This window comes from Aethina tumida, chromosome 4 (assembly GCF_024364675.1).
Source record: "Aethina tumida isolate Nest 87 chromosome 4, icAetTumi1.1, whole genome shotgun sequence".
Taxonomy (NCBI): Eukaryota; Metazoa; Arthropoda; class Insecta; order Coleoptera; family Nitidulidae; genus Aethina; species Aethina tumida.
In genome coordinates, this window is record NC_065438.1 from 8,119,249 (window position 1) to 8,138,741 (window position 19,493).

At 33.8% G+C, this 19,493-nt stretch overlaps 2 protein-coding genes across 3 annotated transcripts in view; one reads left to right on the top strand and one right to left on the bottom strand.

Annotated features, from left to right (window-relative positions):
- LOC109602388 (chitin synthase chs-2) overlaps window positions 1-16,068 on the top strand; it is a 53,555-nt gene extending 37,487 nt beyond the window's left edge. Inside the window, exons 3-10 of the mRNA XM_049966630.1 lie at window positions 9,418-11,159; window positions 11,210-12,279; window positions 12,334-12,884; window positions 12,941-13,241; window positions 13,330-13,506; window positions 14,811-14,978; window positions 15,038-15,284; window positions 15,344-16,068. Of these exons, the coding sequence (XP_049822587.1) occupies window positions 9,418-11,159; window positions 11,210-12,279; window positions 12,334-12,884; window positions 12,941-13,241; window positions 13,330-13,506; window positions 14,811-14,978; window positions 15,038-15,284; window positions 15,344-15,660 (4,573 nt within the window). The 3' untranslated portion in view covers window positions 15,661-16,068. The remainder of the gene's footprint in view (window positions 1-9,417; window positions 11,160-11,209; window positions 12,280-12,333; window positions 12,885-12,940; window positions 13,242-13,329; window positions 13,507-14,810; window positions 14,979-15,037; window positions 15,285-15,343) is intronic.
- Window positions 16,069-16,110: 42 nt separating this feature from the next.
- On the bottom strand, window positions 16,111-19,489 carry LOC109602382 (MPN domain-containing protein CG4751). Of its 2 annotated transcripts, XM_049966631.1 has the most exons (7): window positions 19,278-19,293; window positions 19,092-19,223; window positions 18,613-18,747; window positions 18,002-18,336; window positions 17,777-17,946; window positions 17,475-17,723; window positions 16,111-17,413 (listed from the first exon to the last, which is right to left on the bottom strand). In XM_049966631.1, exons 2-7 carry the CDS (start codon window positions 19,221-19,223, stop codon window positions 16,212-16,214), a joined length of 2,223 nt encoding a protein of 740 aa, XP_049822588.1. In that variant the 5' UTR covers window positions 19,278-19,293; the 3' UTR covers window positions 16,111-16,211. The 2 variants fall into 2 exon arrangements, with proteins under 2 accessions (XP_049822588.1, XP_049822589.1); XM_049966632.1 differs by lacking the exons at window positions 19,092-19,223; window positions 19,278-19,293 and adding an exon at window positions 19,376-19,489.
- Between the last annotated feature and the right edge of the window lie 4 nt (window positions 19,490-19,493).

Below are 19,493 nucleotides of genomic sequence, written 5' to 3' on the forward strand. Positions count from 1 at the left end.
TGTTCCACATATTAAAGAATCAATTAGAATTAATATTTAACAATTTTTTATCTTGACAAAAGTAAAAAAAAGTTACAAAACTATTTGTCAAGATAAAAATTAATGAAAAATATTAAACAAATGTTAAATATTTATTCTTTTTAGTCCTTTAATGTATACAATAAATTTGTATAATTTCTTAGTTGAAAAATTAATCAAAACTGAAAAAATTCTTAAAGAATCTTTTGTAGGGATTTAAAATTCAAAGATATATTTAGAAATTTGGTAAGATTTTAAAAATATTTCACCATTAATTAAAAAATGAACAAGTATTAAATATCATTTTGTATTTAAATAAAAGTTAAAAATAGCTTTAAAAATATTTATTAGTATAAAAATTAATGTAAAATGTTAAACAAATATTAAATATTAATTCTAATTGATCTTTTGATATGTACAAAAATTTGTATAATTTCTTAGTTAAAAAATTAAGCAAAACTGAAAAATTCTTAAAGAATCTTTTGCAGGGATTTAAAATTCAAATGATTTTAAAAATAGTTCACCATTAATTAATAAGTCAACAAGTATTAAATATTATTTTGTATTTAAATAAAAGTTAAAAATACCTTTAAAATATTTGTTACTATAAAAATTAATGCAAAATGTTAAACAAATATTAAATATTAATTCTAATTGATCCTTTGATATGTAGAACAAATTTGTATAATTTCTTAGTTGAAAAATTAAGCAAAACTGAAAAATTCTTAAACAATCTTTTGTAGGGATTTAAAATTTAAAGATACATTTAGAAATTTGGTTTGAAATTTGGAAAGATTTTAAAAATGTTTCACCATTAATTAAAAAGTGAATAAGTGTTAAATATTATTTTGTATCTAAATAAAAGTTAAAAATACCTTTAAAAATATTTGTTAGTATAAAAATTAATGTAAAATGTTAAACAAATGTTTAATATTAATTCTAATTAATCCTTTGATATGTAGAACAAATTTGTATAATTTCTTAGTTAAAAAATTAAGCAAAACTGAAAAATTCTTAAAGAATCTTTTGTAGGGATTTAAAATTCAAATGATTTTAAAAATAGTTCACCATTAATTAAAAAGTCAACAAGTATTAAATATTATTTTGTATTTAAATAAAAATTAAAAATACCTTTAAAATATTTGTTACTATAAAAATTAATGCAAAATGTTAAACAAATATTAAATATTAATTCTAATTGATCCTTTGGATATGTAGAAAAAATTTGTATAATTTCTTAGTTGAATAATTAAGCAAAACTGAAAAATTCTTAAAGAATCTTCTATAGGGATTTAAAATTCAAAGATCAAAATTTATATAATTTCTTAGTAGAAAAATTAAGCAAAACTGAAAAATTTCTTAAAGAATCTTTTGTATGGATTTAAAATATATTTAGAAATTTGGTAAGATTTTAAAAATATTTCACCATTAATTAAAAAGTGAACAAGTGTTATTTTGTATTTAAATAAAAGTAAAAAATACCTTTAAAATATTTGTCAGTATAAAAATTAATGTAAAATGTTAAACAACTGTTATATATTAATTCTAATTGATTTTTTTATATGTAAAATAAATTTGGATAACTGAAAATTGAGCAAAACTAAAATATTCTTAAAGAATCTTTTGTAAACATTTAAAATTCAAAGATATATTTAGAAATTTGGTAAGATTTTAAAAATGTTTCACCATTAATTAAAAAATGAACAAGTGTTTAATATTGTTTTGTATTTAAATAAAAGTAAAATATACCTTCTAAAATATTTGTCAGTATAAAAATGAAAGTAAAATGTTAAACAAATGTTAAATATTAATTATAATTGATTTTTTTTATATGTAAAATAAATTTGGATAACTGAAAATTGATCAAAACTGAAAAATTCTTAAGAGTCTTTGGATTTAAAATTTAAAATTATATTTACTAATTTTGTTACATTATTGTAATGTAATTATTTTGTTCTTCCTGCTATAACACTTTCAATTACCATAATAAATCGATAATAAGACTAAAATTTCCTTTGCATCCTTTCGTAGTAACCTTAATCCAATTATTTCACAAGCGAATAATTGAACGAACGTTACGAATAGCGTTGAGTATATTAAGTAAATGTTATGACATTTGAAACGAGCATTGCATCAATCTTTTTTGCATCCTAGACTTAATTAACTAATCAATAAATTTTAACGATGTCGACTTAAAATTTTCGGTTAATTACATTTTATGACTGAAATTAATAATTATAATTAGTACCAAGCGTAGTACCATTCTTGGTACCACAAAAAAAGATTAAATTAATATTCAGCCGTATATTTTTATGAGTTACTGCACCCCGAAAACCCGAAAAATAATTAATTACCAAGTAGAACACCCATTAACTAGATCGTAACATTTTCCCCATTCGATCTCGATTTAGATAAGCTTCCAGAGTTGAGCGGGTGTTGACGTTTCATTATCCGACGGTCATTTCTCATAAACCCAAGGACAAATTGGTCCACTCCCTTTCTTCTAAGGTCACCGTCCACGATCCGGATCCAGAAACGGAGAAACATTGACAACGGAGTTGCACACACACAGGCACGCCCACGCACGCGAGATTTACGAAACAGAACGGCATAAGTATCATGTTCGCGTTGTGCTGTTATTAAAACAAGACGATAACGTTTGTATGGATGTAATACAGGACGGACTTTGTCGGTTACGAACGGGAGATATATTTTAGCTGGATGCTGATTGTAACTCACCGGTCTATTGTTCTAAAACCCTACGCGCGTCACTAGAACCATTTTATTGCGGTTATGATGCGAAGAATTTCTTGTCCTCGATTTGTGATTGTTATTTTCTTGTCTTATTGTTCCTATTCTTCACGCAAATCGCTCGGCAATAACTTTAAACTACCACTTATAGTCGGAACGATTGAGTCATAGATAATCATATGGTTCGGGCTTTTTGTATTTTGTACCTTTTCCTAAATGTTTCAGCCGCGCTTAAATGTAGTCCTCCAATTAAGGTGATTAATTGTTGTTCCAATATCTTAATTTACAATAATTGTACAGATTTAGACACTTTCAGTCCATTAACTTTAAAATAATCATTAGTAGAAATTTATGATAAATGGTATTCGGTGTTAAAATTTGAGATAAATATATTTAATTTAAAAGTAAAAGTATTTGACAATAATTTTTTATCAGATAGTAAAAGTTAGACTTGGTGATTGTTATATTTCCTTTCTTTCTTCATACAAAAATATTCACGAAAGTCAATGCTGTTATAATTTAATCAAAATGTCGAATTAGTTTAACATTAGTCAGGACAGATTACTTTTAGATTTGTTTAAGATTATAAACTAATTAATCATCGCCCTATCCTTACTAATTTTTGTAATTATTAAAAAAATTGTGAGGCATACAGTAGTGATTAGAGAAATAGCATCTTCAAATATATTTACATTTTCTGGCAATGATCACAAGGGGAAAAAAACAATTCCAAAAAAAATAAGAAGAAAATAATAATTAACATGATGTAAATATTAGTGACGATTTTTAAAAATTAGGGTAATTCCAAAAAACAAACTCGTTTTATAGACATATAAATTCGAAGAATCATTAAACGAAATATAAAAAAGTTAAAATGTGCAATATATAAAAATATGTAAGATAAAAACATTTATTTGTAGGTAAAGATAAAAAATAGATACTTTCAAATCATAGAAGTTTAAAAAAATGTATTTATAGAAAACCACTCACTAATACCGACAAACTGTATACATATTTTTAGATGTGGTCCAACTCTGCATTCTTGTACACCATGAGATAAAACGAGGGCCACAATTTCAATGTTAATATTCACAACAAAAATTAATACAAAACACTGTACTCTCATAAATTATTAAGATTTAGTCTATCATAAGTAGTAATTATTTAGATTTAGGTACAAAATGAATAATTGTATAAAGAATATAATACATTTTTTAAATAAAACTGCCTAATTAACATCCAATAATAATGTGTACTAGTTCTCTGGCCACCACTGTATATTAATTTTCATAGTTTACAAAATGGCATTAAATACTGACAAAATTAAAAAAAGAATCAAAATGTGCAATATATTTAAATATAACAAAAAATATATAAACAACCTTATAATTTACTAAATATATGTAAGATAAAAAACATTTATTTGTAGGTAAAGATAAAAAATAGATACTTTCAAATAATATAAGTCTACAAAAAATGTATTTACAGAGAATCACCCACTAATACCGACAAACTGTATACATATTTTTAGATGTGGTCCAACTCTGCATTCTTGTATACCATGAGACAAAACGAAGACCACAATTTCAATGTTAATATTCACAACAAAAATTAATATAAAACACTGTACTTTCATAAATTATTAAGATTTAGTCTATCATAAGTAGTAATTATTTAGATTTAGGTACAAAATGAATAATTGTATAAAGAATATAATATATTTTTTTAAATAAAATTGCCTAATTATATGCAATAATAATGTGTACTAGTTCTGTATATTAATTTTCATAGTTTATAAAATGGCATTAAATATTCGCATAATTAAAAAAAGAATCAAATGTGCAATATATTTAATAAAACAAAAAATATATAAACAACCTTATAATTTACTAAATATATGTAAGAAAAAAAATATTTATTTGTAGGTAAAGATAAAAAATAGATACTTTCAAATCATAGAAGACTACAAAAAATATATTTATAGAAAACCACCCACTGGCACCGACACACTGTATACATATTTTTCGATGTGGTCCAACTCTGCATTCTTGTACACCATCACCACCAGACAAAACAAAGACCACAATTTCAATGTTAATATTCACAACAAAACTTTACTAAATATATGTAAGATAAAAAACATTTATTTGTAGGTAAAGATAAAAAATAAAAGTCCACAAAAAATGTATTTATAGAAAACCACCCGCTAATACCGACAATCTGTATAAATATTTTTAGATGTGGTCCCACCCATCCAGCATCCTTGTATACCATGAGTCAAAACGAGGACCACAATTTATAATTTTCAATGTTAATATTCACAACAAAGATTAATTCAAAACCGTGTACTTTCATAAATAATTTATTAGTATGTATATAATATTTTTTAGTTTAATTTTAACACATCCTTGTAAATGTCAGTAAGGTATTTCTTAACCAAATTTACCAATCATTCTAAATTAACAAATAATAACAAAAATATATTTACTTAAAATTGGTTTGGCGTGTTGAATTCAACTTTCACCGAATCAGATTCGTATTTAAAAATCACACGTAACGCTATTTCCACCTAATTATCCTTTATATGTAAATAGGCAGCCGTTGCACCGCATTAAAAATCTAGCCGATAATGGTTTTATTGAAACAACTCCTTAATTGAGTTCAAGTCTTTCCATATTTTATCGGCCGACACATAAAATAAAAACGTATCTGTTGCAATGGCGCAATAAATTAGTATCATCTGCCAAGTGACTTGTCAACGGTGCGCAAGAATGTGAACGTGCCCTTTCGAACATTTGTAGGCCAAGATCTTCTTTGTCGTCGAAACATTGAACCCGACTGAAGTTTTACGGAGCACCGTGGTGAACAACTTCCTGTTGAAAATCGTCCCGGCCCGGCATTTTCATCGGAACCGACAAAAGCCACAATTTAGGCTGAAAACGAAAGTCACCTTGACGTTAAATATCAATAGCCAACATAACTGATTCATATTAAAGCTTATCATGAACAAAGTGAAGTAAAAGTACTCCGTTGTTGTTGCCCGGTTTTACAATCTAAAAACTCATTGTCTGGCCTTTTTGAAGTGCGGCTTTAGCAACGGTCCAATTTACACCCACAATTATACTTATATTGTTCACTCCCATTTTACTACTAATCTAGATTGTGTTGTAAATTGTATTACAAATTCGGGCGTGTTTAACACCACTTACTTTGTCCTTTACATTTGATTAATTTACTGGAATTTGAATAGTGTATGTTAATCTCACACAAAACGTGACACTGACTGGATGAAGGTCAGATCTGAAGAAATTTAAATTCTTCCAGCGTTCAGATTTCTATCATTACCAATAATTTAGTGGGTTTTAATGCAGACGAATAATTTTCGATTATTTCTACCGAGAAATGTACGAATGCATTAAAACAGTCGAAAGAACAGGGTGAAAATTATGAACAACTTGATTACTCAAACGATATAATTGTTTATTAGTGGGTTTAGTTAGATATTTATTAATATTTGGAAAAAATTCAAGGGTCAACTATAAAATAAATCAACCTTACGTACATTTACCCTTATTTAGTAAACTCATTCATTGATTTCAAAATAATCGTTCAATATTTCTGTCCACTGATTCTGAACTTTTTCGTAGAGTTTATTCAAATTCAACAGTCTCTTTGTATGATTTTTCCAATCAATTTCATCCCAAAGGCTTTCAAATGAATTGAGGTAGAAGGAACAGGGTGTAAATTATGAACAACTTGATTACTCAAACAATATAATTGTTTATTAGTGGGTTTAGTTAAATATTTATTAATATTTGAAAAAAAATTCAAGGGTCAACTATAAAATAAATCAACATTACGTACATTTACCCTTATTTATTAAACTCATTCATTGATTTCAAAATAATCGTTCAATATTTCTGTCCACTGATTTTGAACTTCTTCGTAGAGTTCATTCAAATTCGACAGTCTCTTTGTATTGCTTTTCCAATCAATTTCATCCCAAAGGTTTTCAAATGAATTGTGGTCGAAAGAACAGGGCGTAAATTATGAACAACTTGATTACTCAAAAAATATAATTGTTTATTAGTGGGTTTAGTTAGATATTTCTTAATAATTGAAAAAAATTCAAGGGTCAACTATAAAATAAATCAACCTTACGTACATTTACCCTTATTTAGTAAACTCATTCATTAATTTCAAAATAAACGTTCAATATTTCTGTCCACTGAACTTCTTCGTAGAGTTTATTCAAATTAGACAGTCTGTTTGTATGGCTTTTCCAATCAATTTCATCTCAAAGATTTTCAGTTGGATTGACGTCTGGATTTTGTGCTGGCTAAGACATTTCAGGTGCTCCTCCTTGCCAAACCAAGAAAAACATCTCCAAACCATAATACCTCCTCCTGCATGCTTCACAGTAGGTTTAGTGTACTTAGGTTATGCCTTTCATTAATTGGTCTTCTCATCCATGAAAAGCCATCAGATTTGTTGTTATTGGTATTTTGGTTTCGATTATATTGGGTTAAACATAAATATGTTTTTACAGACGAAGATAATTAAAACCATTAATTGTTGCAACAAACTAATTTGCATTGTTTAAATACTGGGATGTTTCGCTTTTGTATTGTGGGCAATTACAATGGTCAGGAACTACCCAATAATGTGTTTCCTTATTCATGGTATAAAATTACCTATTGACATAACATTTAATTCACTTCCATATAGACCATATAAAGACAATTACATTTACATTCGTAATTAGAAACTTCGTACATATTTCCACGTTAATTACTTTCGAATGTAAACAGAATAAAAGTTAATTTTTAATTTACTTTGTGCAAATAAAGTTTATGTATCATAAAAAATAAACTATGCTTTTAAAATTGTTTTAATTTTTAAAATTTATTACGCTATTAATTTTTTAAACTTTTAAATTAACAAAAAATTGACATAAAAATCGTATATTATATATTATATTAAATTTACAGTCACTATGTCGAAACTATGAACATTAAATAATCATACTCAAAGACATTTTTCTAAAGCAACCTTTACGGTACCATTTCTTGCATCTATTAAAATCTCCTCGCAAATGTCAGCGTTATATAACGTTCTTTAAAAAACTTATTATAAAATTTTTATTCATTCGTACTTGACTACGAAACTTAACTAACACACGATCTGCTAATAACAATAAAAAAATATAAATTGCGCATAAGTTATGTTAACACATCAGCAAAGCAGTCTGCACACACAACCCTATTAAACAAGGTCCCACCGTCTTTCCAAGAACAAAATTAATTTACAGATTAAGGTGACTTGTGCTTTCGCAGTCCATTGATCCTCCATGTCCAACTGAGTGATTTCGCTGTTTATTATTTAACCCTTGTTTATTTCATTTTTTCGCCTAACCGGTTCGTTTTCTGCGGCCGTCTCCGCTTTATCAACGCTCATTTTCGGGTTACCTAAGCAAATTGCCTTGTTCTAACAATTCTTTTTCAATTAACATGGATTTTTATGTGCACGTTTAACTTTTATGGCGTCATAAATTCGGTGAAAGTGTCCGAGAAGGAGATTTTTATCCGAAACGGATACAATTTATCCACGGCCAATAATTATTGCACGTTGTTCAAGAATCCTGAAATAAACGTTTCAGGACCTTGAGCGTTTTACGCCCGACAATTATTCCAAACAATTAAATGTGATACTGTTTGTACACAATGTAATCTACCTGGTAAAAAATACACACGTTTGGTTTTAATTACTGAGAACTGGTAGCGAATTTATGTTTGTTTATGTTTAATTTTTCTAAATGAAAAATTAAGTCACGGCTTTGTCCTCAATGAAAATAGTTAAAAACTGTTTAATGTCGATTCAGATACGATCTCAGCAATTTGAATATTCATTCTGATTATCTACGGTAATTTTGGGTTTGAAACACATATTAGTTGGTTTGCAAATATTGCTATTATTAACAATGTAATGGTCACCTTCTTTACCTACTGTAAAGTCATCTTAAAAATAGAATAACAAAAGTTAATTGTATAACTAAATAACCAAAACAATTCGAAGGAGGCAACGAACATAAAGAATTTAATTTACTCTGAACAAAAACAAATAATCCAATCACACATTCGAAATTGCCAAAATACCAAAACACCTTGTCGTGCGTCGGGAATACCGGACCTGGTGAATCACGACGGGTTCAACAGCTCACCTTGTGGAATCCAGTTCGCTACCCTCGCAACGGATTTTCAAGTCCAATAATGGCGATTAAATTAAACCCCGATGAAATATAGGTCTGTTATTGCACTAAAGGTTGATTCATTGGGCTGCTACTTTATTTTATTGTTAATTAGGTTCTGCAGCAGTGTGTGGTCTTCAGGACCCATAAATATTAGATGAAACATTAATGTATTATTAGAATCGGTTGTGAGAACTGTTTCATTTTCTCAACATTGTTGTAAATGTGACATTAAGACACGATTATTACAAATAACTCAGGAACCACGAACAATATATAAAACATTTCAAAATATGTCTAAATATGTTTGTGCAATACTCGTAACAAAGACTAGTTTTTGTCAATTACATTATTACCCAACACTTCCTCCTTAAGTCTTAACTTTTTCTTCTTTGTTTCAGTACGAGGACGGTTCAGGAGACGAAAGGATGGGACGTCTTCCGAGACCCTCCCATCAAGGAGGTGTCTGGGTCTATGGCAAACCAAAAATGCTTAGAAATTACTGTAAAAATACTAAAAGTAATAGCATATCTATTAACGTTTGTGATAGTCCTTGCATCCGGCATTGTGTCAAAGGGCACTTTGTTCTTCATGACGTCGCAGTTGAAACCTGACAAAGTGGTGGCGTATTGCAACAGAGAATTAGGTAGAGATAAACAATTTATAGTGAAATTACCATCAACGGAAAGAGTGGCGTACATGTGGTGCCTTTTGTTCGCCTTCGCGATACCACAACTTGGAGTGCTGTTTAGGTCCACCAGGATGTGTTACTTCAAGTCATCGAAAAGGCCCCTCTTCGCCCACTTCCTTGTGATATTTCTTGTTGAGACTGGTCACACCATCGGTTTAGCCCTTCTGATCTTCCACATACTGCCAGATATTGATGTGGTGAAAGGAGCAATGTTGACCAACTGCCTTTGTTTCGTACCTGCCGTTCTGGGGCTCTTATCAAGGAACAACAAGGAGTCGCAACGGTTTATTAAAGTAATAATAGATCTCATCGCCATCGCAGCTCAAGCAACAGGTTTCATAGTATGGCCCATTGTTGAGAACCGACCTGATCTATGGATTATACCGATCGCAATATTTCTAGTCTCTCTCGGGTGGTGGGAGAACTACATCTCCAAACATTCCCCCCTACCATTTATGAAAAAACTTGGACGCATCAAGGACAAATTCGACGACACCAGATATTTCACCTACATGTTCATCTCCATCTGGAAAATCCTGTGCTTCTTCCTCGCAATCCTTTTCATAATTTTGATTAAAGAAGGCGAAGTTGGCTTCTTCTTCAGCGAATTCTCAGAAGGTTTCGGGGCACATACAATCACAGTCTTGGAAATCAAACCAACATTAGGAGGGACCGCCCTGACGGACGTTTCTGAAATCATCCCAACAGGGGACGACACCATCATACCAGCTAACGATATGACTGCCATATACGTCCTGATGATTAACGTGCTGGGCTCATACTTCGCCTACATCTTCGGCAAGTTCGCTTGCAAAATTATGATCCAAGGATTCTCTTATGCTTTCCCGGTAAATCTGACCATCCCCATCACTATTTCTTTGATGATTGCCGCTTGTGGACTAAGGAATGGAGACCCGTGCATCTTCCATGACACCATACCGTCATACTTGTTCTTCGAAAGTCCCGCTAGTTCATTCTTGAATGACTTCATTTCGCATCAACACGTGTGGATTTGGTTGTTGTGGCTTTTGTCACAAACGTGGGTCACCCTGCATATTTGGACGCCGAAATGCGAACGTCTGGCCAGAACTGAGAAATTGTTTGTCACTCCAATGTACGAAGGCCTCTTAATTGATCAGAGTTTGGGGTTGAACAGGAGAAGAGACGACGAAGCTGACGTTAAAACTGAAGATCTGGATGAAATCCAAAAAGAGAAGGCTGATGAGTATTACGAAACGATTTCGAATCACACCGACGGATCATCACCGAAGACCATCAAGAGTTCAGACAACATCACCAGAATTTATGCCTGCGCTACCATGTGGCACGAAAATAAGGAAGAGATGATAGAGTTCTTGAAGTCTATTTTGAGGTTAGACGAAGATCAATCCGCCAGAAGGGTGGCACAGAAATATCTCCGTGTTGTCGATCCTGATTACTACGAATTCGAAAGTAAGTTGCAGTAGTTTTTTAATGATTTAGTTTAATTGTTTTAATTTCAGCGCACATTTTCTTCGATGACGCTTTCGAAATTTCTGACCACAATGACGACGATACTCAAGTGAATCGTTTCGTGAAGCTTCTAGTTTCAACAATCGACGAAGCTGCATCAGACGTTCATCAAACTCACATAAGAGTGAGGCCACCAAAGAAAATACCAACCCCTTACGGAGGTCGTTTGATTTGGACTCTGCCAGGCAAAACTAAGATGATTGCTCATTTAAAAGACAAGATGAAGATTAGGCACAGAAAGAGATGGTCGCAGGTCATGTACATGTACTACCTTTTGGGTCACAGACTCATGGAACTGCCAATTAGTGTCGACAGGAAGGCCGTAATCGCAGAAAACACGTATCTTCTTACTTTGGACGGAGATATTGATTTCCAACCTTCTGCAGTGCTTTTGCTTATTGATTTGATGAAAAAGAATAGAAATCTGGGAGCTGCTTGTGGGCGTATTCACCCCGTCGGTTCAGGTCCCATGGTCTGGTACCAACTGTTCGAATACGCTATTGGGCATTGGCTGCAAAAGGCTACGGAGCACGTTATCGGCTGTGTATTGTGTAGTCCTGGATGTTTCTCACTTTTCAGAGGCAAAAGTCTTATGGATGACAACGTAATGAAGAAGTACACCACAAGGTCCGACGAAGCCAGACATTACGTGCAGTACGATCAGGGAGAAGATCGTTGGTTGTGCACACTGTTGTTGCAAAGAGGTTATCGTGTCGAATATTCAGCTGCATCAGACGCCTACACTCACGCCCCCGAAGGTTTCAACGAGTTCTACAATCAGCGTCGTCGTTGGGTACCATCCACCATCGCCAACATCATGGACTTGCTTATGGACTCCAAACGGACTATCGAGATTAACGATAATATTTCTATGCCATATATTGGATACCAGATCTTGCTTATGGGTGGTACCATTCTTGGACCCGGCACTATATTTCTTATGTTGGTGGGAGCCTTCGTGGCTGCCTTCCAAATCGATAACTGGACTAGCTTCTACTACAACATCATCCCCATTTTCTTCTTCATGTTGGTCTGTTTCACTTGCAAGTCCAACATACAGGTAAGTACTAATTTAATTAAAAAGCAACTTTGAATAATGACGAATTGTTTTTAGTTACTGGTGGCGCAAATTCTCTCGACTTGTTACGCATTGATTATGATGGCTGTGATAGTGGGTACGGCTCTGCAGTTGCGTGAGGACGGTGTGGGCTCGCCTTCGGCTATATTCTTGATAGCTATGACGGGTTCGTTCTTTATAGCTGCATGTCTGCATCCGCAAGAGTTTTGGTGTATCGTTCCCGGAATAATTTATCTGTTGTCCATTCCCTCTATGTACTTGCTTTTGATTTTGTATTCCATCATCAACTTGAACGTCGTATCTTGGGGTACTAGAGAAGTGGCAGTTAAAAAAACTAAAAAGGAACTTGAGGAGGAGAAGAAACAAGCTGAGGAAGCCAAAAAGAAGGCTAAGCAGAAGTCCCTACTTGGATTCCTGCAAAACGGAGGAACAAGCGACGATGATGAGGGCAGCATCGAAATTTCTTTGGCTGGACTTTTCAAATGTATGCTGTGCACCCACCAAAAGGCTGGAGATGAAAAGGCACAACTAATTCACATCGGTGACACTCTTGATGCGTTGGCAAAACGTTTAGATCACATTGAAAAGTATGATCCATTTAAAATTCATAACCGATTTAATAACTTGTTGATTTGTTTTTTAGAGTGGTAGACCCGACAGGCCACGCATCGAGGAGGAGGAGCATGTCGGCTTCATCGCGTGGTGACCATCATTTGGGACCAGTTACTGAAGAAACCATGGAAGACGAATCCGATAATTCCGATTCCGAAGCAGCATCGACCGTTCCACAGAACAAGAGAGACGACCTGGTCAATCCTTACTGGATTGAGGACCCTGATGTTGGCAAAGGTGAAGTGGAATTCCTGAGCAGCAGCGAAATGAGCTTCTGGAAGGACCTGCTGGACAAATATTTGTTCCCCATAGACGAGAACAAGGAGGAAAAGGTATTAAGATACGTTTTATCAATTGTGCAATTATCTGACATACGATTACATTCGATGATAAATTAATGAGTTTTTCTGAAAATTATAGGCACGTATAGCATCAGACTTAAAGGAGTTGCGCGATCAGTCCGTGTTTGCTTTCTTTATGATGAATGCTTTGTTTGTTTTGATAGTATTTTTACTCACTCTGAAAAAGGACTACTTGCACATTAAGTGGCCATTCGGCGTAAAGACCAACATAACCTATGACGAGAGCACACAAGAGGTAATTATAACGGGGTGCACATGGTTTTATGTTCATGTCTTTCTTTCTCTAGATGTCGACAGGAATCATGTGGCCCCAAATCACTGCTTTACTAATATGTTTTTTTTACATTTTTACAGGATAGAATTGCGAAAGAGTTAATCGAACTCCGCAATAAGTCGGTATTTGCGTTCTTCATGTTCAATGCTCTATTTGTCTTAGTCGTGTTCCTATTACAACTTAATAAGGATCAAATCCACGTAAAGTGGCCTCTTGGAGTACGAACTAATATTACGTACATTGAGGAGACCGCTGAGGTATTTAAAGGTCTTATTTGATGTGTCTTCTATCTGGATTTTGGATACTAATGTGTCTATTGGGCTGGGACCCATTTCCAGTAGTGTTCTGTTAACAATTTTGTTGACTTTGAATTGTTCTTTGTGCTAGTGGTATGAAGTTGCATTCAATGTTCAAAAATATTGTTAACCAAATACATTACCACACCGCAACACTGTTATGTGATTAATACACTTGAAACAATTTACTTTCCGATGCAACAGAGGTTTAAGTGTTTATAACAAATGTTTTTTGTTATAATTTAGGTTAAGGCTCATCCACCACACCGACACATTTCACATCACATACCCTCAGACTGACTCAGGGCTATGACAATAACTAAATAATGCACTTGTGAATATCTCACCCGATGTGACGGAAATAACCATAACACTGACCAAGACCATACTTTTAACATTATTTTAATGTTGGAGGAATGGCATTAACAATCCATCCCATTTTCGTTCCCCCTATCACCATCCAAGATCATCCGTTTAATATAAAATATATTTAATTTTACTGTATTTTACCACCGGTACTCATATACCATAGTAGTACTAAACATCATGTTTATTTTTTTCTAAATTGATTTGGTTTTGAATCATTCATTTCATCAGAAACAAGACAAGTTAGTTTAACACAAAATCATTCTCATTAAATTTAACACCATTTCATGACCATTAAGCATTTGAAATCATACAAATTACACAATATTATATTTTGGCAAAATGAGCAAAATTGTGTCTTCTAAATTTTGCAACCTCCATATCGTTCGCTGATCATGCAGAAAAGTTCCTGCAGTTTTTAATGTTTTGTGTTCCTTGACCTTGTGGTTAATGTTTAACAATTGTTTACGTTAAACACATTCCTCTTCTAAAATGTATTCTGTATATATGTTATTAATTAAGATTAACCATTTTAACAATGCTATTTAATGTTTAATTAACGTAGAGCACGAAGGCAGAAATTAATTAATAGTAATTTTATAGGTGCACATCTCCAAAGAATATCTACAGTTGGAGCCAATCGGTTTAGTGTTTGTGTTCTTCTTCGCCTTGATTTTGGTCATCCAATTCGTGGCTATGTTGTTCCATAGATTCGGAACCATTGCGCACATCTTGGCTTCCACCGAACTGAACTTCTGTTGTAACAAAAAGGTAAGATCATTTGCGTACCTCCAGTACATAAATTGCAACCAATCTGTGGAAATTTGTAGAAGGAAGAGATGTCTCCAAACGCCTTGCTGGACCGGCAGGCCGTGGAGATAGTCAAACAGCTGCAAAAATTGCAAGGCATCGACGATGGTGATTACGAGAACGACTCAGGCTCAGGACCAGACAGAATAGGAAGACGAAAAACGATTCACAACTTGGAAAGAGCGGCGCAAAAGAAACGACAAATCGGAACGCTGGATGTGGCCTTCAAAAAGAGATTCGCCAAACTTAACGCCAACCCTGGTGCAGGTAAAAAACAAACTTAAATATTTGTTCACGATGACTAAACAAATTCAATTCAATGTTAGGTACACCCGTGTTGAGCAGAAGAATGACTATGGGCCGCGAAACGATGAAAGCACTGGAAGTGAGAGTCAACTCTGTGATGGCGGAACGCAGAAAGTCCCACATGCAAACGTTGGGCGCCAAAAACGAATTCGGCAACAACAACGTGGTGCAAAGGAACCACAGGAACAGCGTGGCCAGCAGCATTCCCGCTAAGGAGATCTTCGAAAACGGACACGTGAACCAAGCATACGAAGAGGAGGTCTACGGGAACAGGAACTCGCTACAAATGCATCCCAGGAACAACGTCACGTGGAAGGGAAGCAACAGCAGGATGTAACGTTGTGTGCGCGTGTTAATTTAGAATACTCATGAACAATTAGGATAAACAATTTTACCCTGACAAGCGCAGGGTGTGTAATTGTAAATACTCGTATGTTAGTAAACGAAAAGACTAATGAAATTGTTAATTCTTTCTATTTTTTTATATTTATGTACCAGGTTTTTTACTATTATCATTATCTAGCTACTTAAACTGCCTTTTGTACATAGTCCTTCACTTATACAAATTGCCGTCTTTTATATCCCGAAATTATCGATTCTAGAATTACCTCTAAATATAAGACTAAATAAATACCTTAAGCTCAACTTTTTATACAGATTTGATTTTTTTATAATTTAGTTTAGTTGTATTTATATTTGATTGTACGTTATGTGATACATAAATAAAGAAGATGTATATATGAAATTTCAAAATTATTTCTCCCTTTTTGTTGAATCAAACACCACATAATTCATAAATAATTTATTATAGCATATAAAAAAGATAACTTAATTTAAATTATCACACTATAAAAAAAAGTCATGGAAAACAGCCAACTAGTATAAATTTTAACTGGCAAGGTTAAGAGGCGCATCGTCACTGCTTGTTTCCATCGCTGATGTTTCCGATGGGACGCTCAAATCAGTAGGAGCAGCAACATTCTCTGTAACATCCTCGGATGTTTTACTTAAGTCAATTTCTTTCGGAGGACTAGGTTCCCTCTCGGATAAGTCTTTGGCAGACGCAGATAATTCCCTTAAAGCATTTAAGTCTTTAGAAATGCTCAGATCCAACGAAGAGTAATCAAGTTTGGGTATTTTAGCAGGTTTTTCACTGAAATCTGTAGGTTTGTTACTGAGATTTATAGAATAATCTGAAGCTGTACTCTTCATGCTCAAATCGGGTACTGAGAAATCTTGTTTTGAAGTGTCTGTGCTGGGAATGCTGTAGTCGTTCGGCGTCTCTTTGCTGGCTTTTGTGCTGGGAATCGAATAATCGACGTAGCTCTTCTGATTTTTGGACAGATTCAAGTCGGGGGCGGAAAACTCCATCTTATTCTTTAAATTCATCAGATCCATGGAAAAATCAGACTTCATAGACTTTATATCTGTTGGTATTTTTAAAGGTGAAGCCTGTGATTTATGTTCTTTAGATTTCGGAATGGGGCTGCTGGCGGATAAAGGCTTCAACAGCTCCTGCATTTTAAAAAGATTTGTTGAAAGGAACATGTTGTTGGCTGCCAAAGTACTGTGAGCCATCGGATCGGGCAAACCTAATAAACTGCTGGCGCTGGGAAATTTACCAGAATTGAACAACAGAGAGGAAATATCACCGGGGAGCATCGAACCAAAGTTAGAACCTAAACTAACTGGTGGCAAAAGTTGACTGGCTTTGCTGACACTGGGAATTGAAAGAAGTGACTCTTTCTCTTCCAAACAACAGCCTAGTAACTCGCGTATAAATCTCCAAAAGACACTTTCACGTTCATCTCTGGGAAACTTAGACAAGAGAGTGCTTTTTAATTTGTCTATATATAATGTGGTGCTTATGTATCTGTCTGTGAAGTTTATGTAATCGGGATCTTTTTGATAGTATTCCACGCAACGTTTCATTTCGTCTTTTATTTGTTCATTGAGAACCGTGTCTTGAATTACACTATAAGACATTAACATAGGTCTTCCGTACTCGTTGGGTTTCGTTTCCGGTGGGGGAATTACCCAATAGGCGATTATGCTGGATTCTAAAGAGTTGTTTTCGTAATTATACGGTGCTACAACACAATTTTTATGATTATAAACAAATGCTACTTTAAACAACGTGGGATAACTTACAAATTATAATACCAATGCACGGTGTGTAACTGTTATCAGACGTTCCTTTCATTTTAATCTGATAGTCGAGTTGTGCATCCACATCTCGTAACGTTGGAGCGGCTGCTGCAAACGGATGAGAATGATACCAACCTACCAATGTTAACTTTTCTCTGTCTATTTCTTTCGCTATTTCGGCTTCCACTTGAGGCGCATTTTCTCTGTCCGTTTTAACATTTTTCAACGGAAACGCGTGAGTTATTTGCAAATCTGAAGATAAGTGGTCGTCAGAAATTAAATTTATGTAGTTTCTAGGTACTTACTGTGGGCATTTACGTCCCAATGTCCCGCCAAGTAACCAGAGACTTCAGCTTTGGTTAAGTGGCAATGAAAATCCATCAGCAAAGCTGCATTAGTGTGCAACGAAACCAAAAAGGGTTGAATTTTGCCTAAATTTGAAAACGGCACACATTCTATCATCGTATTGGCATCACTACAAGTCAATTACCAGGATTAATGTGGTTTAATTATTGTATTAACTAACGTACTGTGTGAGAGTTCTATTGGCAATCGTATTGTGTTTAACAATAATCCTCTGGTACATAAGGGTGTTCGCCATGTTTCTCTGCAACAGTTGCTCCAAATTAAGACCTTCACGTTCCAATTTCTCTTCCTCCTTCTTCTTTTTGTACCAGATGTTCTTGTACGCGTCTAATTTACGTCCGCGGTACTTTACGGAGGCCCAACCGCATCCGGACTTTTTGTCAGGGTTGATGAAACGTTTGCAGGCGATCGCCCAGGCACTAGGGGACGCAAAAACTATGTCAGTCTCTTGGCTGCGGATCTTACCATCTTCCAGGAGGTCGCCCACGAATCTCTGACCCTAGAAATCTCCACGATAGAGATTTGTCAATTGCACGAGGCACAGGGGAAGTTTGAATTTAAGTGCTACGAGTTAGACTGGAAGAACGAAACGTAATATAGTAAAATATTAATTAGCAATTAATTCCTATATATGAAAATGTTGGTTTCTCGTAATAATACATATTGGATTGTATGTAAAACATTTTTTCTTTGGAGACATGTACAAAATATTGTAGTATTAACAGAAAAATTAGAATTCTTCCAGTAAAAACTGCATAATTTGTATGGTACAAACCAGGTATTCAATGGTCATAAAACCAGGTCCTGGATCTAAAATCCCACCAGACAAAAGCATCTGCAGGGTAACAGTTCTGTTCGAATTGCCCGCATTTTGTTTGACTTGCTTACTTGGGATTTCACCTTCTGCTTCCTATAATACATATTTATAATTGTAGTTGTCTGTTTTCTAGTGGGGACTTTAAACAGCACAGTTTCATCAAAAAAATCCTATTAGATAAATTAACACATTTCTGAGGCTGGTAATCATTTTAATATGTACTGTTTTTATCCACCACTAAGACAACATGCAAGAGAAAACGTGGAAGCATAACTCAACAAAACGAAAAAGCAGATGAGTGTTGAGTTAGTGGCGAGAGAACGTGTTAAGGAAGTCAAGAAAGCATGTTGGGGGGGTTCGTGTATAAATTACAAAAGAAAATGCGACACGTGCAACATGCAACTAAGAAATAAATGTTAAAACAGTAACGCAAAGACCTCGTCAATAAAATCTTCGACCTCTTCAGTGTCTTCTTCTTGAACAATCGAATTATTTTCGTCTTCCTCGACATGATTTGCGACTAGACTAGAAGTATGACCTAATAAGGCTGCTTCTAGTTGCGACTGCATCTTAAGGGAGAAACAAGTGTTAATAGTATGACAAATGAGACTATTTTCTATCACCTTAGATAAGCCAAGAAGCTTTAAAAGAAAAATTTTATAAGCCTTAACCACGTACGACCGGATTTATTTAACGCACCAACTTGCCTATTTTACCTTACCTTAACGTCGTCTTCGTCACACTTTTGTCTTGGGTGGAAACGGCGCAAGTACACTTATTATTTATTGAGTTATTGACGAAAATTACAAGAACAAATCAACATAAACAGACGCCTTTTC

What these genes read in the sequence shown, in the direction of transcription:
- LOC109602382 (XM_049966631.1), bottom strand. Translation starts at nt 19,223, where the DNA reads ATGCAGTCGCAACTAGAAGCAGCCTTATTAGGTCATACTTCTAGTCTA. An exon ending in TTGGGACGTAAATGCCCACA is followed by an intron (nt 17,724 to 17,776) that starts GTAAGTACCTAG and finishes ACTTATCTTCAG; the next exon opens with ATTTGCAAATAACTCACGCG. An exon ending in GTGCATTGGTATTATAATTT is followed by an intron (nt 17,414 to 17,474) that starts GTAAGTTATCCC and finishes ATTGTGTTGTAG; the next exon opens with CACCGTATAATTACGAAAAC.